Source organism: Podarcis bocagei, assembly GCF_964188305.1.
Source record: "Podarcis bocagei genome assembly, chromosome: 2".
Lineage (NCBI taxonomy): Eukaryota > Metazoa > Chordata > Lepidosauria > Squamata > Lacertidae > Podarcis > Podarcis bocagei.
The window spans coordinates 81158852-81175261 of record NC_138126.1 but is presented as its reverse complement, the minus strand read 5'-3'; the positions used below and the strand labels follow the sequence as shown (position 1 = coordinate 81175261).

Genomic DNA, 16410 nt, shown 5'->3' with positions numbered 1-16410 from the left:
CCTTAGCTGACTCAGATATTTGCTTCTTGCACTGTGTTTCTAGCTTATCTTAAATCTAGAAGGAAAACAAAGACTGGCACAGACCTGCTTGATGTAATCGGCCACATCTCAGAGTTTTCGTGCTTTGGCTGCGTTTCTTATAATTCCTGTTCCATCCTGATGCCATGACATCTGTCTGATGCTCTGCTGATGTGCTTCTGATTTGTCAGGAAGTACAGTGTGGAGGATGTTGGTTGTGTGTTCAGGCACTTGAACCCATTTTATGGCTAAACTTTTCAAGTGGACACATCCATCCACTGAAGTACCTCATTGTGAAGTTGGCGGTTCAAGGTTATGTTAGTCTAACCAAGTGCTTGTCCGCACTTTGCTTGTCCCAAGCATGGGTCTGAGTGGTTTTCTGCTTGCCCCACCACTTCCCCGGAAAAACCTGCACTTTGCAACTGAATGGAAGGAAACGTAAGTCCACGAAAAACCTGCTCTGAATCAGCAGTAAAGAGTGGCTTTTCCTGGAGAGTGTGGCAACTCAAACTGAAGTGTGGATGAGCTCATATACTGCAGTTCTGTAAGTGGAAAGGACTGTGCATGTTGTTTCAGCTCTTCCTGCTAGAGATATCATTAAACTAGCTGTGAAACTGATTCCTGGCTCTGCACGAGGCATTTCTAGAAATAGGGACTGCAGATGAGTATTGAATGCCAATGGCAGTCTTGCTGAGGCAGACTAGCTGGCATCACTTTGGCAGCTGTGCATAGGGAAAGCAGGCCACAAAAGCATTGTTTGTTATTTGTCAGTAATGCAGGTGGTGTGTGTGTGTTTGGATTTCTTGCTTCTCTTTCTGTAGAGTTGTCATGATTATGTTTTTAGTGATACCAAGTTCTTCCGCCTAGTCTTAGCTAGCTGTTACTTCCTTTTCCTCTGGATCATCGCTGGAGATTGGTTAAAAGCCTTATGACTCTGGTGTTGGCATAATGTGCATTCCCCCATAACTTTACTCACAGTCTGGTACTAGGGAGGATGGAAGGCAGTGGCAGCTAACCTGGAGTTATTGCAGGAGCTGCGAAATAGCTGCTTATTGGAGTGGTGTGGTTCCTTGAGTGCTATAACATGGAATGAGCATGGTCTCTTTAATTGCACAGGAGAAGCTATCTGTGAGTCTCTGGTGTTACAGCGCTCATGTGAGTGGAGCACTCAAATGAACACTTGTGCACCCAGATAAAGCTGCTGAAACAACATCAGAACTGAGGCTTAAGGTGTTTGGTAGGTAGACACTTGGGGCTAATGGAAAAACAGATTCTTTTTAGAACAGGCCTGTGCAACACCCCACCCCTGACAAGCCTGGCGTACACAGCCCACCTCATTTCCACTGACCACCTATTACAGCTGCCTGTCTTCAGTTGGAAAAACAAAGAGGTTGTCACGCACCAGGCAGGGGCTGATAGGGTGTATTAGACTTGTGGGAGGGTATTACAAGTTTTTTTGGAAGCTTGTGTCAGGTGGATAGGCTCTCGACCCCGGTGTGTGAGGCACCCGATTGCCAACCTTCCCATGCCGTGTAATCCAGTTCAGAGCGCTAGACTTAAATAAAGTTTGAAGCGTTTTCAAAAGAGGGACTTCTAACAAGCTTTGTTTTCTTCTCTTCTATTTTGCTCGCAACAGAGGAGAAGTATATGGTCATTTACCCCTACACTGCTCGGGACCAAGATGAAATGAACCTGGACAAAGGGGCTGTTGTGGAGGTGATCCAGAAAAACCTTGAAGGATGGTGGAAGATCAGGTACCTTTCATTTGGGGTTAATGAAGAAGAATCAATGGGAGGCAGGCATGCCCGAATATAAGGGGCAAGCTACTTTTATTTATTTATCACTGCAGTCTTGTGTACTAAAACCCAATGATGTTTATCTCTGTCTCTTGCAAAGCACCCTTAGGAGAGGGTAGCTTCCATCCAGGAAGGGACAGAAGGAAAGATCAGCTTAAGACACGCAAAGCTCCAACAATGACTGATGTAGAGGAATGCATTTTGTGGCATTCTGCTCTGTTTCTAGGAAATAAAAATTAGATAACACAAGCTCTTTGAGGAAGAGGAGTGGACACACAGAGGCAATACTTTAATGTTGAAAGGAATTGCTTCTTACATTATGAACAGATGGCATATTGCCTCGGGACAATGAGATGCCCTGAAAATCTCATTGGCACATTCTGGTATATAAGGTGGTCCCGCCAACACATTTGTGGGTTTCGGAAACATGTGAAGGAAACTATCCAAAAGATAACGGCATGATGTGCCACTGAAGCTACATTTTCATACCACAAAATGGTGGGTGCAAAGAGGTGGGTTCTTTGGCTATTAAAAAAACCCCTTTAAAGATGCTGTAATGCATAGGGGGGAAAGGTACTCAAATGGTTGAGTTGGGGGAAGAGGTTGTAGAGAATGCCCTGAACCATGCTCCTTTATTGGCTTAAACTGCATGCTGCTGCAGTTGTCTTTGCAGTTAAGGGCACTTACTTCCTTTTAGTGGTAAAATGTGTTTATCACACAGTCTCTGCTTTAAACCAAACCAACACACACAGCACTGTCACAATGACTGCAGCTGAAAGTGCTGGATTCTGCACAGGTTGGTTCATTAGATGCAAAAAAGTGTGTTATTTTAGTACCTACTTTTCGTAAGAGACCCATTTCTCCACTTCTGACTCCAACATAATGAATCTGCAGACTGATGAGTGAAATCCTCCAGCATCCTTAAATTAAGGGGGAAGATCTCCCATCTTTCTGTTCTTTTTGCTTGGTATATTTCTTGCTCCTAAATCAAAGCATCTCTCTCAATTGTCCACTCTGTTTGCTGTTGAACAAGTCAACCATCCATCAGATTTTTGCATCTGTGTTGCCTAAAGAGGCTGCTGTTTGGTTTTGGTTTGTTTTTCTTTTTAAAAAACAATTCTGGCTATAGAAAGCGTTTAGTACAGCTTTGTTCACCACTTGAGAATCAGCTGTATCCACCAGCCTTGTAACGGGACGGCTAAAATATGGTTCACCTTTGCAATAGAAAATGGTTGAAAATGTATGTGTTAATCAGATGGGGCAAAAATACAACACTCTGTTTACAAGTCAACTATAGCCATATTGATCAGGGCCATAACAGAACTCAAGCAGAAATAATGGGCAAACTAAGCACACACAAAAATGCCTTGATGACTATGATCTAACCCTCAGTTGGTCAACTAGAGGTCTCTTCTGGCTACATTAGTTGTAAGTCTTGACACTGGGCTGACACTGACAAAGCGTGTGTCGAGGTAAAGCAGAAAGCAGGCTTTGATTTCTGTAACCTTCCAATGAACCTGCAGCATTGGCAACCACTACACCAGGAAAAAAGAATGTGTGTTGACATTTTAAACTGAGGAAATTTGCTTCAAAGAATCTCGAGTCTATTAAAGGCGCAGCAGCTGGCGTCATCTGATCCTAGCATCTTTGCCTCTGGCCACTAAGGTGGCATTTTCCTGTGGCTGGCACCAGTCCCTCCTCTCTGGCAGATGTCCTTGGTGGATGTGGTTTCTGAGTCACAGTAAACGTTTAGGGCTATTGTTTTGTTTTGAGTTTCTCTTTTAATGGTTTTGATGTAAGAAAAGAAGACAAACGGCACACTGGAAAAGTGGCGACCTTTGTATAAGAACTGGAAACACCAAGAGTTAGACTGCTTTGCATGTGACAGAAAAGTAGATGCACCTGTTATTACCACATGCCCCAGTGTTGTTTCCTGTTATACCTTCTTTTTTTACATTGTGTTTATGTGCCACAGAGAAATGTGATTGGCCCCAGATCTCTTATGTATATGCAGTGTATGCATTAGGGATGGGGAACCTCAGGTCCAGGGGCCAAATGAGGCCCTCTAGGGTTTTTTCAAGGTCACACAGCCCTCACCAGTCCTGCTTTGCACCCCCCCCCCTTGAGTGTTTTTTGCCTGGCTAGAATGTGCCTGGATTGAGAGGGATGTGTGAATGTGTAAAAACTAATCTAGTGTACAAACAGCAAATTTCACATTTGCTGCTCTGACTGCTTTTGCCTGTGGTTTCCCAGAAGGGGGTGTAGGCTGAAAAAGTTCCACCCACCCCCGGGTGTCTACATGGTAAGAGTACACAGTTTGCCTCTAAGCAATATAGCAGAGGTGGGGCAGTCTTTGGCCCCTCCAGATGCTCTTAACATCCATCTCCCACCAGCCTCATGGCCAGTGGTCAAGGATTATGGGAATTGTAGGCTAGCAACATCTGGAGGGCCACCGGTTCCCTCATCCTTGCATTTGAGGGACACAGCAATATGTGATGTGGCCCTTAGGCACGCCCACTAGACTCTGTGACATTTGTCATGCTGCTTCAAAATAAGCAGAAACGATTCTGGACTCACTACATTAGAGTAGTCCAATGCATTTCTAGAAGGCACGTAATGCACAGGTAACAAATGATCAGAGGGTCTTCCTCTATTGATTTAGAACCCTTTTTGTGCCTCTCAAGAACTGCTATGAATCAGGCTGGCTGTAGCCGTGATAGGAACGAGACAGAAGTCTAAATACATGCACCCATAATGGGTTGGAGACTCCTGTGTTCCAGATTAGTCTTGCTGTCCCTGTATGCCATAATCCATTCCACATCTGGAGACTGGTTATTACAGCACAGTATACTGCCAGTATATAGCCTTTACCCCCCCAATGAGGTACAGCCACCTTGGGCATCTGTATGGAAAGATGGGAGATAAATCAGCTTAATCAACAATAAGCAAACATTCATAATTGTGAAGGTATGGGGTCTTGAAAGATACTTGAGTGTGTATCTCAAGAAATAGGGTGAGTGGGTGGAATCTGTATTGATCAGTCTGATTTCTCAGAATGTTGATTTAGAACCCTTTTTGTGCCTCTCAAGTACTGCTATGAATCAGACTGGCTGTAGCCGTGATAAGAAGGAGACAGAAGTCTAAATAATTTGACTATTCATGTTGCTGCAGGTATCAGGGTCAGGAGGGCTGGGCCCCAGCGTCATACCTGAAAAAGGGGAGTGGTGACATGCTTGCTCCAAAACTGGGATCTGCTACTTCCGCCCACTCCTATGCACTAGACCTGGATGGAATCTCCCGGCAGCAGAACTCTGCGGGCCGAGACAAGGATGGGCCAAACAACCAAAGAGATGGACGGTTTGATGGTCGCCCATTGCCAAATGTGGACCTTAGGAGAAGTAAGTTGGGAAGAATGAACAAAGCTTTTGGGTTCTTTGTAGGACATGCTAGCCTGGTGTGGTGCAGGAAGGTCTTCGTGGCTCTTGAGAGCTAGTGTGGTGTAGTGGTTAAGAGCAGTAGACTCGTAATCTGGGGAACTGGGTTCGATTCCCCACTCCTCCACATGCAGCTGCTGGGTGACCTTGGGCCAGTCACACTTCTCTGAAGTCTCTCAGCCTCACTCACCTCACAGAGTGTTGTGGGGGAGGAGGGGAAAGGAGAATGTTAGCCGCTTTGAGACTCCTTCAGGTAGTGATAAAGCAGGATATCAAATCCAAACTCCTCCTCCTCTTCTTCTTTAGTTTTGTGGCTTCATGAGAATTATAATTGGAAGAACTGGGGTTATTTAGGTCAGTTCAGCAAAGCTGACAGTAAATTTTGGAATTCTTTCTAGTGTGTGTTTGTATTGCATTCTACTTCCGCTGCTACTCCAATGAAACATATCTCAAACTTGGTGGCAATTGTTTGAACATTATGCATCTAGGGGGATGCTGTTCAGGATTTTAGTGTAGGTTTGTGTGTGAAGAACCTACCCATCCCGTCTCTGTAATATATGGACTCACACAGTCTCTCTTTCCCTCTTGCTCTTTTCCCCCTCAGACTGGACTGGTGGGGTCTTGTTAGTTCTTCTTAAGTATCACTTTTTGAAGCATGTTTTGATATCCTTTAATCACAATGAAATATTTTCTTGGCAGAATCACCAAAGATGAGACAGAGACCCCCTCCTCGTCGAGATCTCACAATAGTAAGTATTGCCCCCAGTTGCTTTAAGCTGGGGAGTTCTGGTGCATTATTAAATACACAGAACAAAAATAAGCTAGACCAGTGGTGGTAGAAAGGGACACAGCTTGTCTTGCCGCATTTTGCATTTTGGCATAGATTCCCATGTGCAAACATGTCCGTGTATGTAACTTGCTTCTTAATGAATGGATGAATATGGAAGTGATAAAATAATGCTCTGGTAAGGATCAGGCTATTGCCGCAATATATAAAGGGGGAAATAGTTCTTTCTACATGCATGCCCTGTGCAACTGAACCCATGCACAAAATTCATTGCATGAGAAGCTTCCCTAATATTCCTCCTTGTGATCCACATGTGCAGTGGTTCTACCTTATATAGCTGGTGCAGGAGTGAGGCTTAACCCCCCCCCCCCCAGATCTGCTTTCTTCTGTCAAGGGACTCTTGCCTTACGAATGAGTATATACAATTCTGTTTTGAAGTAGCTGCACGGGCCTTTTCTGTTGTGTTTATGGCCAGCAGCCACCCACAAAATATACTTCTGTTGTGGCAGTTTCCATAGCACAGGTGCTCTGGAAATAAGCCTACTTACCTACCATATGTGACAATGTACAGTGTTACCTCAGGTTAAGTACTTAACTCGTTCCGGAGGTCTGTTCTTAACCTGAAACTGTTCTTAACCTGAAGCACTGCTTTAGCTAATGGGGCCTCCCACTGCTGCCGTGCCACCGGAGCACAATTTCTGTTCTCAACCTGAAGCAAAGTTCTTAACCCGAGGTAATATTTCTGGGTTAACGGAGTCTGTAACCTGAAGCATATGTAACCCAAGGTACTACTGTACACTGCATGCATATAGAGTATATATTCTTAATCCGTCATGGGAGCATGGACTAAGGAAAGCTTTGCTTATAAGCTTTATGCATTTGTTTCTCTATGCATACAACTTTCCCCTCAAGTTCAGGGATTGACCGAGGAAACGTTGCCTTCCCCATGAGGCCCTGGAGCACACACAGCTAGCAGGGTCAGCAGTTGAGATATGTCTGTATAGATGTTCCTGAAATAGATTTTGTTTTTTAAAGCAAACTTGGCCCATTTTCCAAGTCATTCCTTTTATAACATAGTATTAGAAAGTGACTATATTCACTGATAAAAGAGTCTACAGATAGTTGAAAATAAAACCCCACAGAGGGATCTCTTAGGGTAAGAAGATCCCTTGGGGAAAAGTGAGGGCGTTTTGCTTCTTCAGCGATAGTTTTCCCAGGAGCAGCCATTCAAAGCAGAGCTGAAGCTGGGAATACTTCTCTACAGAGCTGAATTTTAATCTGAGCTGCACAAGAATCCATGAGCTTCTAAGGCTCTCCTCCCCTTCGAGGCAAGCAGTATGACGTCTGGAAGTTCATTTCCAGGCCCAGACCTGCTACACATCTCCAGCATCTTTAATCCCGTGTGGCCTCTCTTGAAAGATGAGCTTGTCAGCAGTAACTGTAAAATCAGTGAAACCACATGAACCTGCCAGCCAAATGCTACCTTCCTTGTGGGCTAACTTGGAGGGCAGTGGGGTATATTGTCCCTTGTCGTCTTCGGACAGAAGTAGGCTGATGTGTGTTGTTTCTGCAACAGCCCCGTGGCCTCAACCTGCCGAAGCCTCCTGTGCCCCCGCAAGTGGAAGAGGAGTATTACACTATTGCTGACTTCCAGACTACTATCCCGGACGGCATCAGCTTCCAAGCAGGAATGAAAGTAGAGGTGAGGCTGCATCCTGCCCTGCTCTTCTCCAGGCCCTCTGGGGCTTTCCATGGGTCCGCATGCTAAATCCTTTGTGTTTGCAGTAGTTGTCTGATACAATTGCTTTATGCTGATGATTGACAGGGATGAGCAGTGCTTTTTTTCCTTAAAAAATGTTTAGGAGTACTCTCATTTTGACTCAAGAAAATCACCATTTTATAGTTCAAATTGGGGAAAATAAATACAGTAAATGGACAAAGTACAAAGATTTACAAATTGTTTAGGGGTATGCGTGCTCCTGCATCCGCCCCCAGAAAAAAGCACTGGGGATTAGGGTCAAATTTCTGTCCTTATATCGGTGAGTAAGGAAGGATAATCCTCCCTGGTGTGCTGTGTTCTAGTCTGACTGGTATGTTCGTATTCCGTTTTAAAAGGTGTGTGGAACAGCTCACCTTTACATCCTCCCTCCACACATGCACAGCAGCCCGTTTCACTGGGAGATGGAAGTATAAAAAGGAGGTATTCTCTGCTTGTATAAAAAGGAGGTATTCTCTGCTTCTCCACCATGAATGGAATGTGTGCTGAAACTGCAACCATCTTTCAACTTCTGGTAATGCAGGCAGTGATCTCCTCCAGCTGCCTGCTCACCCTGAACTTTCACATTTTCCTTTGCCAGATTTTTGCCTTATCAGGTTAAAATATTTGCATACAGCTTACTATTTATTTATTTATTGCATTTCTCTCCCACTTTTTCTTTCCCCATCCCCAATTAAAATTACATTTTAAAAATATTTTTATTTATTTTATATATGCAACCACTATATTCAAGAATCTTGAAGTGATTCGCTCCATAAAAACACACACACAGCTACAGTGTGTGTGTGTGTGTGTGTGTGTGTGCGTGTGCGCGCGCATTTAGAAATGGGGATGTTAATTAGCTGTATCAGCCTTAAAAAATTGGAGTTTAGTATCCTGCTGGCGGTACCTCATCTATGGCTCATTGCTGACACCTAGTGGCCAAGTAGTTTTCTTGGCCAATTGGATTATTGTTCTGTGTGTGTCCACGTTTGCTTGGAGAAGAGAGCTGACTCGAAAGGTGGTCTGCTACTTTTGATGCTCTGTATACATATGCATGTATGGATGCTCCGGTACAAGAGAGTCATTCCCATTTAATAGTGCAAACTAGCTAGAAGTACATGATTATATTTTGTATGGCACAAGGGCCTCAGCCATTTTATACATCATACTGAGACAAGCCCAGTTGTGTTACTGAGTGTTAACAAGGAGTTGCAGCCAATCTATGACTCCTCTTGCAACTGATGCATGCATGACATCCACATATTACATTTTTAGGTGTGCACAAACACAAAATAACTTGTACACCTATGAAATGCCCTTTGTGAAATGATTCTCGCCTTCAGACAGTTAGATAAATTCAGCAACAGAAGATTCCGTTAAGCAGAGTGAAGGGCCAAGGTTAGGACAATATAAGAGGTTTAAAGAGCAATACAAGGAAGCTACAGCTTTCTGCAGTTCCTTAACTACGAGAGGAAATGCCAAAAGATTCAAGGCTGAAATGAGACTCCATGGCAATTTAAAAAGATGGTTTTGAAAGTGGAAGCTCTTCCTTAATCTCCACCACCACCTTTGCTTCTAGAATTGGGAGGGAGGCAGAAAAGAAATTGCTGGGGCATGGCTTCACCCTTGGGCTGGGGGTTAGCCACTTCTGTTCTTAAGTAACCCCCTCAGCTTTGATGTGAGCAGTTGAAGCAACTGGTGCGGCAAGAGATCTAAGGCATAGTGTTTCTCTTTCCTTCCGCAGGTCATTGAGAAGAACCTGAGTGGTTGGTGGTACATCCAGATAGAGGAGAAGGAAGGCTGGGCACCAGCTACTTTCATTGACAAGTACAAGAAAACTAGCAACGCATCTAGACCTAACTTCTTGGCACCGCTGCCGAATGAAATGGCGCAGCTCCGGCTTGGCGACAGTGTGGCAGAGAGCAGCTCTAATGGAGAAGCCTTTGGACCGTCCAGGCCTCTGCCTGAAGCACCACCCAATGACATAGACAGTGCAGGGAAATGGAAAGCAAAGGAGGGTTCCAAGGGTGCCCTGCCAGAGAGCAGCGATGCATCTCTCTCCGTGGGGTACGAGGAGATTTGTGATCGGGACGCCGAAGAGAAGCCGAGCCTCCCTCCGAGGAAGGAATCCATAATTAAATCTGAAGAGGAGTTGATAGAAAGGCAGCGGTTGGAACAGAGGCCACCTCCGAAGCCTCCTGGCATGATTTTGCCTGCGATTCCCCCCAAGCAGGCTGTCCCTCCAAGGGACAACCGGAAGCCAGAGCTCAAAACAGAGAAGGGGAAACTGTTCCAGCTGAAAAACGAAATGGGGCTAGAGTGTGGGCACAAGGTGTCTCCCAAAGAGGTGAAGAAGCCGAACCTTCGGCCCACTGTTAAGCCTGCCAAGCCAAAAGTTGAGCCCCCGGAGGACAAGCCTGAGCTCGGGACCCCGAACCCTTTCCTGAAATCAAAGCCTCAGGTCAGACCCAAGCCAGCAGCAGCCCCTAGGACAGATCCCCCTCAGGGAGATGACAAGCTAGACATTTGCAACCTGAGGAGCAAACTCAGGCCTGCCAAAGCGCAAGAGAAGCCTTCTGACCAGGACCCCACGGCTGGCGAGAGTGCCTTCAGTAACAACGCACTTCCTGTGGAATCTTCCGTCCGGTCTCAGGAAAGGCCAGCTGTGGAGATGAGGCCTCCATCCAGACCAGACAGCCAAGTCTTCAAGGAGGCTGCTTCATCCAAAGTTCCTTTTGGTTCCGCAAAGCTGAGTGAGGCCGATTCCAAGGGTAGCTTTCCAGCTTCCAGGGAACCACCTCAGCGGCCCGTAGTGCCACCCAGGAGGCCGCCTCCTCCCAAGAAAGCCTCCACACCATCGCCTGCATCTTCGTTTGCCCCCTCTCCGGAAAATAAAGCTCCACAGAGGGAAGTGCCTGAACTGAGAGCTGCCTCTGTGCCTGGCAGGCCGATGCTGGTTCCACCAAAAGCCAAAGGTTTCCTGCCAGCTCCGTGCCAAGATGATGCCAAAGCGAAAAGCGGCCTAGGCCCAAAAGGAATCCCCAAGCCTGTGGAGAGGGAGAGAGGATCCGTCCCCATCACCAGTTCAGACATCTCCAGAGAAGCCCTCTATGTGGCTGTGGCAGATTTTGATGGCGATGAAGAAACCAGCAGCTTTAAAGAAGGGACCTTGTTTGAAGTCCGAGAGAAGAACAGCAGCGGCTGGTGGTTCTGCAAGGTCCTTGCTGGAGCGCCATGTTGGGAAGGCTGGATTCCTTCCAATTATCTCAGAAAAAAGCCATAAGCCCCTCCATTTGTCTTCAGATTAAGCAGTAGCTCAACATTCCCCATTTTAGTATCAAAATATTTAATTAGTTTATTTATAGTTTTTCATAAGGCTGGCTCTATTATTATTTTTTTAAGTATCTGGGATACCATACATTCCAACTTGTGTCATTTCCAAGAAAGAATAGCAAGAGAAACAGGCCATCATATTAGTGTAGCTTTGCTACTGTTGCTACTCTTGGCAGCTCATTCCCTAAATACTTTTTAATAGGTTAATTCACAGAGACACACACAATTAATCCCTTCCCCACCCTCCATGTGGTTTAGGTCCACCTGCCCCTCACAGGGCTGGCTGATAAAAAAAGTGTTCTTTAAAATTGTGTCTCAAGTTCTGGAACACACAGTAGCAAACAAAACGCCTGCACACACGTTAGAATGTAAAAACCTGGGAGATGATTTGTTTTCAGCTTGGTGAGGAAATGGAAGTGAGTCCCACTAACCAATGAATGGAAATGAGAAATTGAAAAGCCACTGTTTGTGCTGAGTTCCCTTGTTAAATACCATGTGCCACATTTTGCTGTTATTCAGATGCTAATATGCCTCTGAATAAGTAATTTGATGTTCTAGGATATGCCTAGGTGGAAAGGCCTGTCCAAGTAGCTGCTAAGAGATTCTTTCTAGCCTTGTATAAGTATCTTTTGCCCCATATTTGAGCAATCCTTCTGCCACTGTAGGTCCCACATTAATGCCTCTTTTGATGTCTGTTGTGCTGACCTCTTTGTATAGGCTCCCCTCCCAGTATTATAGTCTCCCTTTAGTAAATAAAGCAGATATTATATTAGGTTATCCATATTGTTCCGCTGTAAGGTTTCAAATAACTCCCAAGACCTCCTGGCAGGAGGATTGCTAGCAGAACAAAGTGCTGCCTCTTCAGGGACAGATTGCGCAGCTGCATTCACGCCTGTACGCAAGCAGATCTCTAGTGCTGTCCTATCATGATTCCTCAGGTCTGGTAGATGACAGCTGCCAGGATGGTAGCCCTCCAGTGGGTGCTAATAATTTATACTGCAAGGCTTCCCAACCTGGAAGTAGCATCTAGATTTCACAAGGGATGGAGGTTTTGCTGTACCCCTCCCCATTTTATCTATTCCTTACCCATTTCTATTCCTTACCCTTTTCAAAAAGCATGTTTCTCACCCATGTGTTGATTTGTAGGGTGGAGACGGGGGAATGTGGATGTTATGCAGCGAGGCTAAAACAATAGTTTTTGGAGCAGTGTGAACTGCTCTGACTTATCTGTGTGGGAAGGCATGTGTCTGATCCTGGCCTCTTTAACTATGGACCATTCCAATTCTCTGTGATGCCATGGAAGGAGGGCTGGGTTCAGAGCACAATGTGCTTAATACGATATATGTATATTTTGGAGCAGTGGTCATGAGGCATCAGAGAAAGAAATATCAAATGTGCGTTTAGAAATATATATGTCTTCACATACTTTGCCCCCCTTTCATTTAATACATGCGTATGTGTATTCATCTCCAGGGTGTGAAAAGGCCAGATGAGCAATGCCTCCTGCTCTCAATCTTAGATGTTTTCAAACTTACATTGCTGCAATGGATCAGTGGTTTTATTTTCAGAAATATAAACCTGGATAGATTCACTGCTGATCTAACAGTAAAAAAAAAAAAATCATGTTTGCATTGACCAAGGGAGGGTCAATGATTTCCCATGTGTGTATTATTGGTGTGAGTCTGCCTAGTTTGGTCTCCCATGGGCTGAACCCCACTTACCTGCTTTAATCAGGTAGTATGCAGATTTAACTTAAGCCAACCTTCCCCAATCTAGTGCCTTCCAGATGTTGAACCACAATCCCCGTCATATGAGCCCCAGCCAGTAGGGCTAATAGTTAGGGGTGGTGAGAACATGCAACTCAACACCTGGAGGGTACCAGTTCGAGGAAGGCTGGCTTAAGTTAAATCTGCATACTGTCATAAATCTTCCTATATAATGGGTATTTTTTAAAAAATGGAGGATTTAGGAGTCTATCTCCTAACTTTGCTTTCTGAAAACCAGCACTTGAAGTTCACATCATGTCATTTTCCCTAAAGACATGTTGCTTTGGTCCCAGCTTAGATACAGGTACTGTCCTTTTAGTGCTGTAGTGTTTCTTCTGTCCATCCCTTAGATCAGCGGTAGCCAACATGGTACCCTAAATGTTGTTGGGCTACAACTCCCATCACCAGCTTCAAGCAACTTCAAGCATCCTTTGAGGATGTGGATTATCTAGATCCATTCTAGTCTGGATTCTGGCTTGGTTTGGAGACAGATCAGCCTTGGTTGCCCTGATAAATTACCATTGTCTAGAGAAGGATAGGGGGAGTGTGACCATCTTACTCTTTCTTGATCTCTGTGACTTTTGATACCATCCGCTATGGTGTTCTTGGACTGGCTCTGAGAGATGGGACCTGGGGGCATGTTCTTCAGTGGTCTGTTCCTACCTTCAGAGCCTGTTTCAGAGAGTAGCACTGGAAGATTGCCTGTTGGCTTCCCGGCAGTTCTGTTAAGAGGTCCCAAAGCTTATCATCTTGTCCCCAGTTCTGTTTAATGCCTATATGAAGCCTTTGGGTGAGACCATTAGAATATTTGGAGCTAACTGCCATTGATATACTGATGTCACCTAACTCTTTCTCTTTGGCATTTGAGTCAGGTATGGTGTGCAAGCCCAGAGCCAGTGTCTGGACTCAGTGGTGGGTTGATAAACTGAAGCTGAATCCTGGTAAGACTCAGGGCCCTGTGTGTGTGTGCACCTACTGTCCAGGACAGAGGTCAGTTACCTGCTGTGGGTGGGGTTGCACTTCCTCTGAAGGGACAGGTATGTAGTCTGAGATTGCTGCTTGATCCATTGTTGTCACTGGAGGCTCCAGTACCTTGGAATGCTTGGCTAGTTTTGGCTGGTGTGCCAGCTATGGCTGTTTCCGGACGGGGTTGGCTTAGCTTCAGTGGCCCATGCAGTGGTCCCCTTGCAATGGAATTGCTGCAGTGTGCTCTGTGTAGAGCTTGTGTTTGGTTGGGAAGCTGCAACGGATGCAGAATGTGGAGTCACAGCTTATGGCCAGGTTGCCTTCTGGAGAGAACTGCACTGGATGGCAAAATGCTTTACAGGACCAAATTTAAGATTTTACTGGTAAGAGTATAAAGCCCTAAACAACTTGGTACCAGGGTATCTGAGACATCACCTTATCCTCAATGTACCTGTATGTTCACTGCAGTATTTTATTTTTTAAAACTGTTTTTTTACTTTTGTTGTTGTTTTGTTGATGTATACTGTTGTAGTATTTTGTAACATTTAGCAGTTATCAGTATTCCAAAATTAATTAATAAATCGGCTAAACCAATGATCAGGGTTGATGGGAGTTGTAGTCTGACAACATCTGGAAGATACCATGTTTGTTATCTCTCTGTTAGATAGGTCTCACTCATCTTTGCATGGCCAGTAAGCAAGGTATCCTTTGTGCCATATGGGAGATGAAATTTTATTATTCACTTTTTGTGCTTGCATCTCCCAGCTCTGAACCTATGATAACTGCTCTAGTGATGTCATTTGCAACCCTGTAATGTCATCTCAACATGTACTGCCCAGGTGCTTTCCCCCTCTTCTCTGTTTGATTAAATGTGTGTGGTAGTAAACACTACAACATGATGCCAAAATAGATTGCTTTATACCAAAATAAATTACTATGAAGAGAAGCAACTTGACTCATTCCCCCACCCACCCCAGTCTCAGTTCCAAGGGCCTTTCTTGTTCCCATTTTGCTAGATCTTGAGGTGCTTCCTCATGAGTCCCAGTGCTCTTCTTCCACACACCTCTCTATCCTTGGCAAAACCTTCACAGAAGGGGCCCTGGACTGAGAGTGCTGTGTCTCAAAGCAGCCCATGACACACACACCTCTGTGCCTCATTTTTTATTATTGCACAGGATGCAGACAATAATACTGACCTAACTTGCTGGGCATGAGAAGCATTGGTGAGCTAACCCTTCCCTCAGTACTTTGTCCTAGGCCAGCCTCCTACAACCAGTGCTCTCCAGAAGTGGTTGGACTGCAATTCCCATTAGACCCAGCAAACAAGGTCAGTGGTCAGGGAAGTTGAGAGTTGTAGTCCAACAACATCTGGAATGGCACAGGCTGCGGAAAGCTGTCCTATGCTGAATTGGGGGGGGGGGGAATCATTCTAATTGTTGCCTGTGACACATAGGTGAAACTTGCCCACAGTCACACACTGTGTTTTCCTTCCACCAAGCTCACTAAATCACATCCCAGGGTAACTAACTTTACTACGGGGATAAAGGATATTCAGCCTTTTGCTTACCAAAGCCAGCTTTGCAGCCCTCTGACTGGGATGTTGGAGGCAGAGGGAGGCTGCCTAAAGGGCCTTGCCTTCCTGTGCAAACATTAGAAGCCTGTTTTAATGTCTCGTATTATGTAAACTTGTATTAATCTGTACTTTACCGTGGGTGGGATTTGGGGTGGGCGGAAGGGTTTCTGAGGATGATAGATGTAGCCTGTGTAAAATATCATGTATACTTCCAACATTAAAGGGTGGTGGCTGTTGGGGTTTTTTTAGGAAAAGAAATAAAAAAATGAGCTTGACTGGTTTCAAGCAGAATTGTTACAACACTTTTGCTTTTTTCCTTCTGTCTATCCGACGTGTCAAATGCTGTTTTAACAGAACAAATGCCTCACTTAGGGGCCTCACTCACAGTCCTAGAAAGTGGCCTCTATCTGTCTCTCAAAAGAAGCAAGAGTATTGCTTGCTCTTGGTGTTATCTTGCCAGAGCTAAGTTTTTACCAAGGTTGTACTGTTTCCTTCTCTGCCATACCTGCTAGGGTATCTGAAGAAGTGTGCATGCACACGAAAGCTCATACCAAGAACTAACTTAGTTGGTCTTTAAGGTGCTACTGGAAGGAATTTTTTTATTTTATACCTGCTAGAGAAATGGGAATAATGCATTATTTCAAGTGTGAATTTATTAAACACACATGGGGGGGGGGGGGGCCTTGCTTCTGCCAAGGCTAGACCTGTTGCAGTAACCTTTTAACCTTTTGGAGTAGTTTGAATGCTCAAGCAGCAATGGGGATACAAGTGGTTTGTTAAACGTTCTATAAAGCTTGCTCGAAAATAAAAAGTCCTTCACCAAAAGTTTTCACAATGAAAGGTAGTAAGCTGTGGTGTCCCATAAGGTCCTCTTTGTTCATAAATTACCTGCAGCGAGGAATTGTGAAGCGGTCACATGCGTGGATGGCGTCAAAGGATCCCAACTGGACTGCAAAGAGCTCCAAAAGTGTTTGTCCA

General features: G+C 44.9%; 1 protein-coding gene across 5 annotated transcripts in view; it reads left to right on the top strand.

Annotated features, from left to right (window-relative positions):
• The window catches only part of SH3PXD2B (SH3 and PX domains 2B), a 129938-nt gene extending 114204 nt beyond the window's left edge, over positions 1–15734 (top strand). For all 5 annotated transcript variants that reach the window (XM_081178393.1, XM_081178394.1, XM_081178391.1 and 2 more), the window contains 5 exons: positions 1655–1772; positions 4986–5212; positions 5948–5997; positions 7612–7737; positions 9539–15734. In XM_081178393.1, the coding sequence (XP_081034519.1) occupies positions 1655–1772; positions 4986–5212; positions 5948–5997; positions 7612–7737; positions 9539–11077 (2060 nt within the window). In that variant the 3' untranslated portion in view covers positions 11078–15734. The remainder of the gene's footprint in view (positions 1–1654; positions 1773–4985; positions 5213–5947; positions 5998–7611; positions 7738–9538) is intronic.
• Positions 15735–16410: the final 676 nt, after the last annotated feature.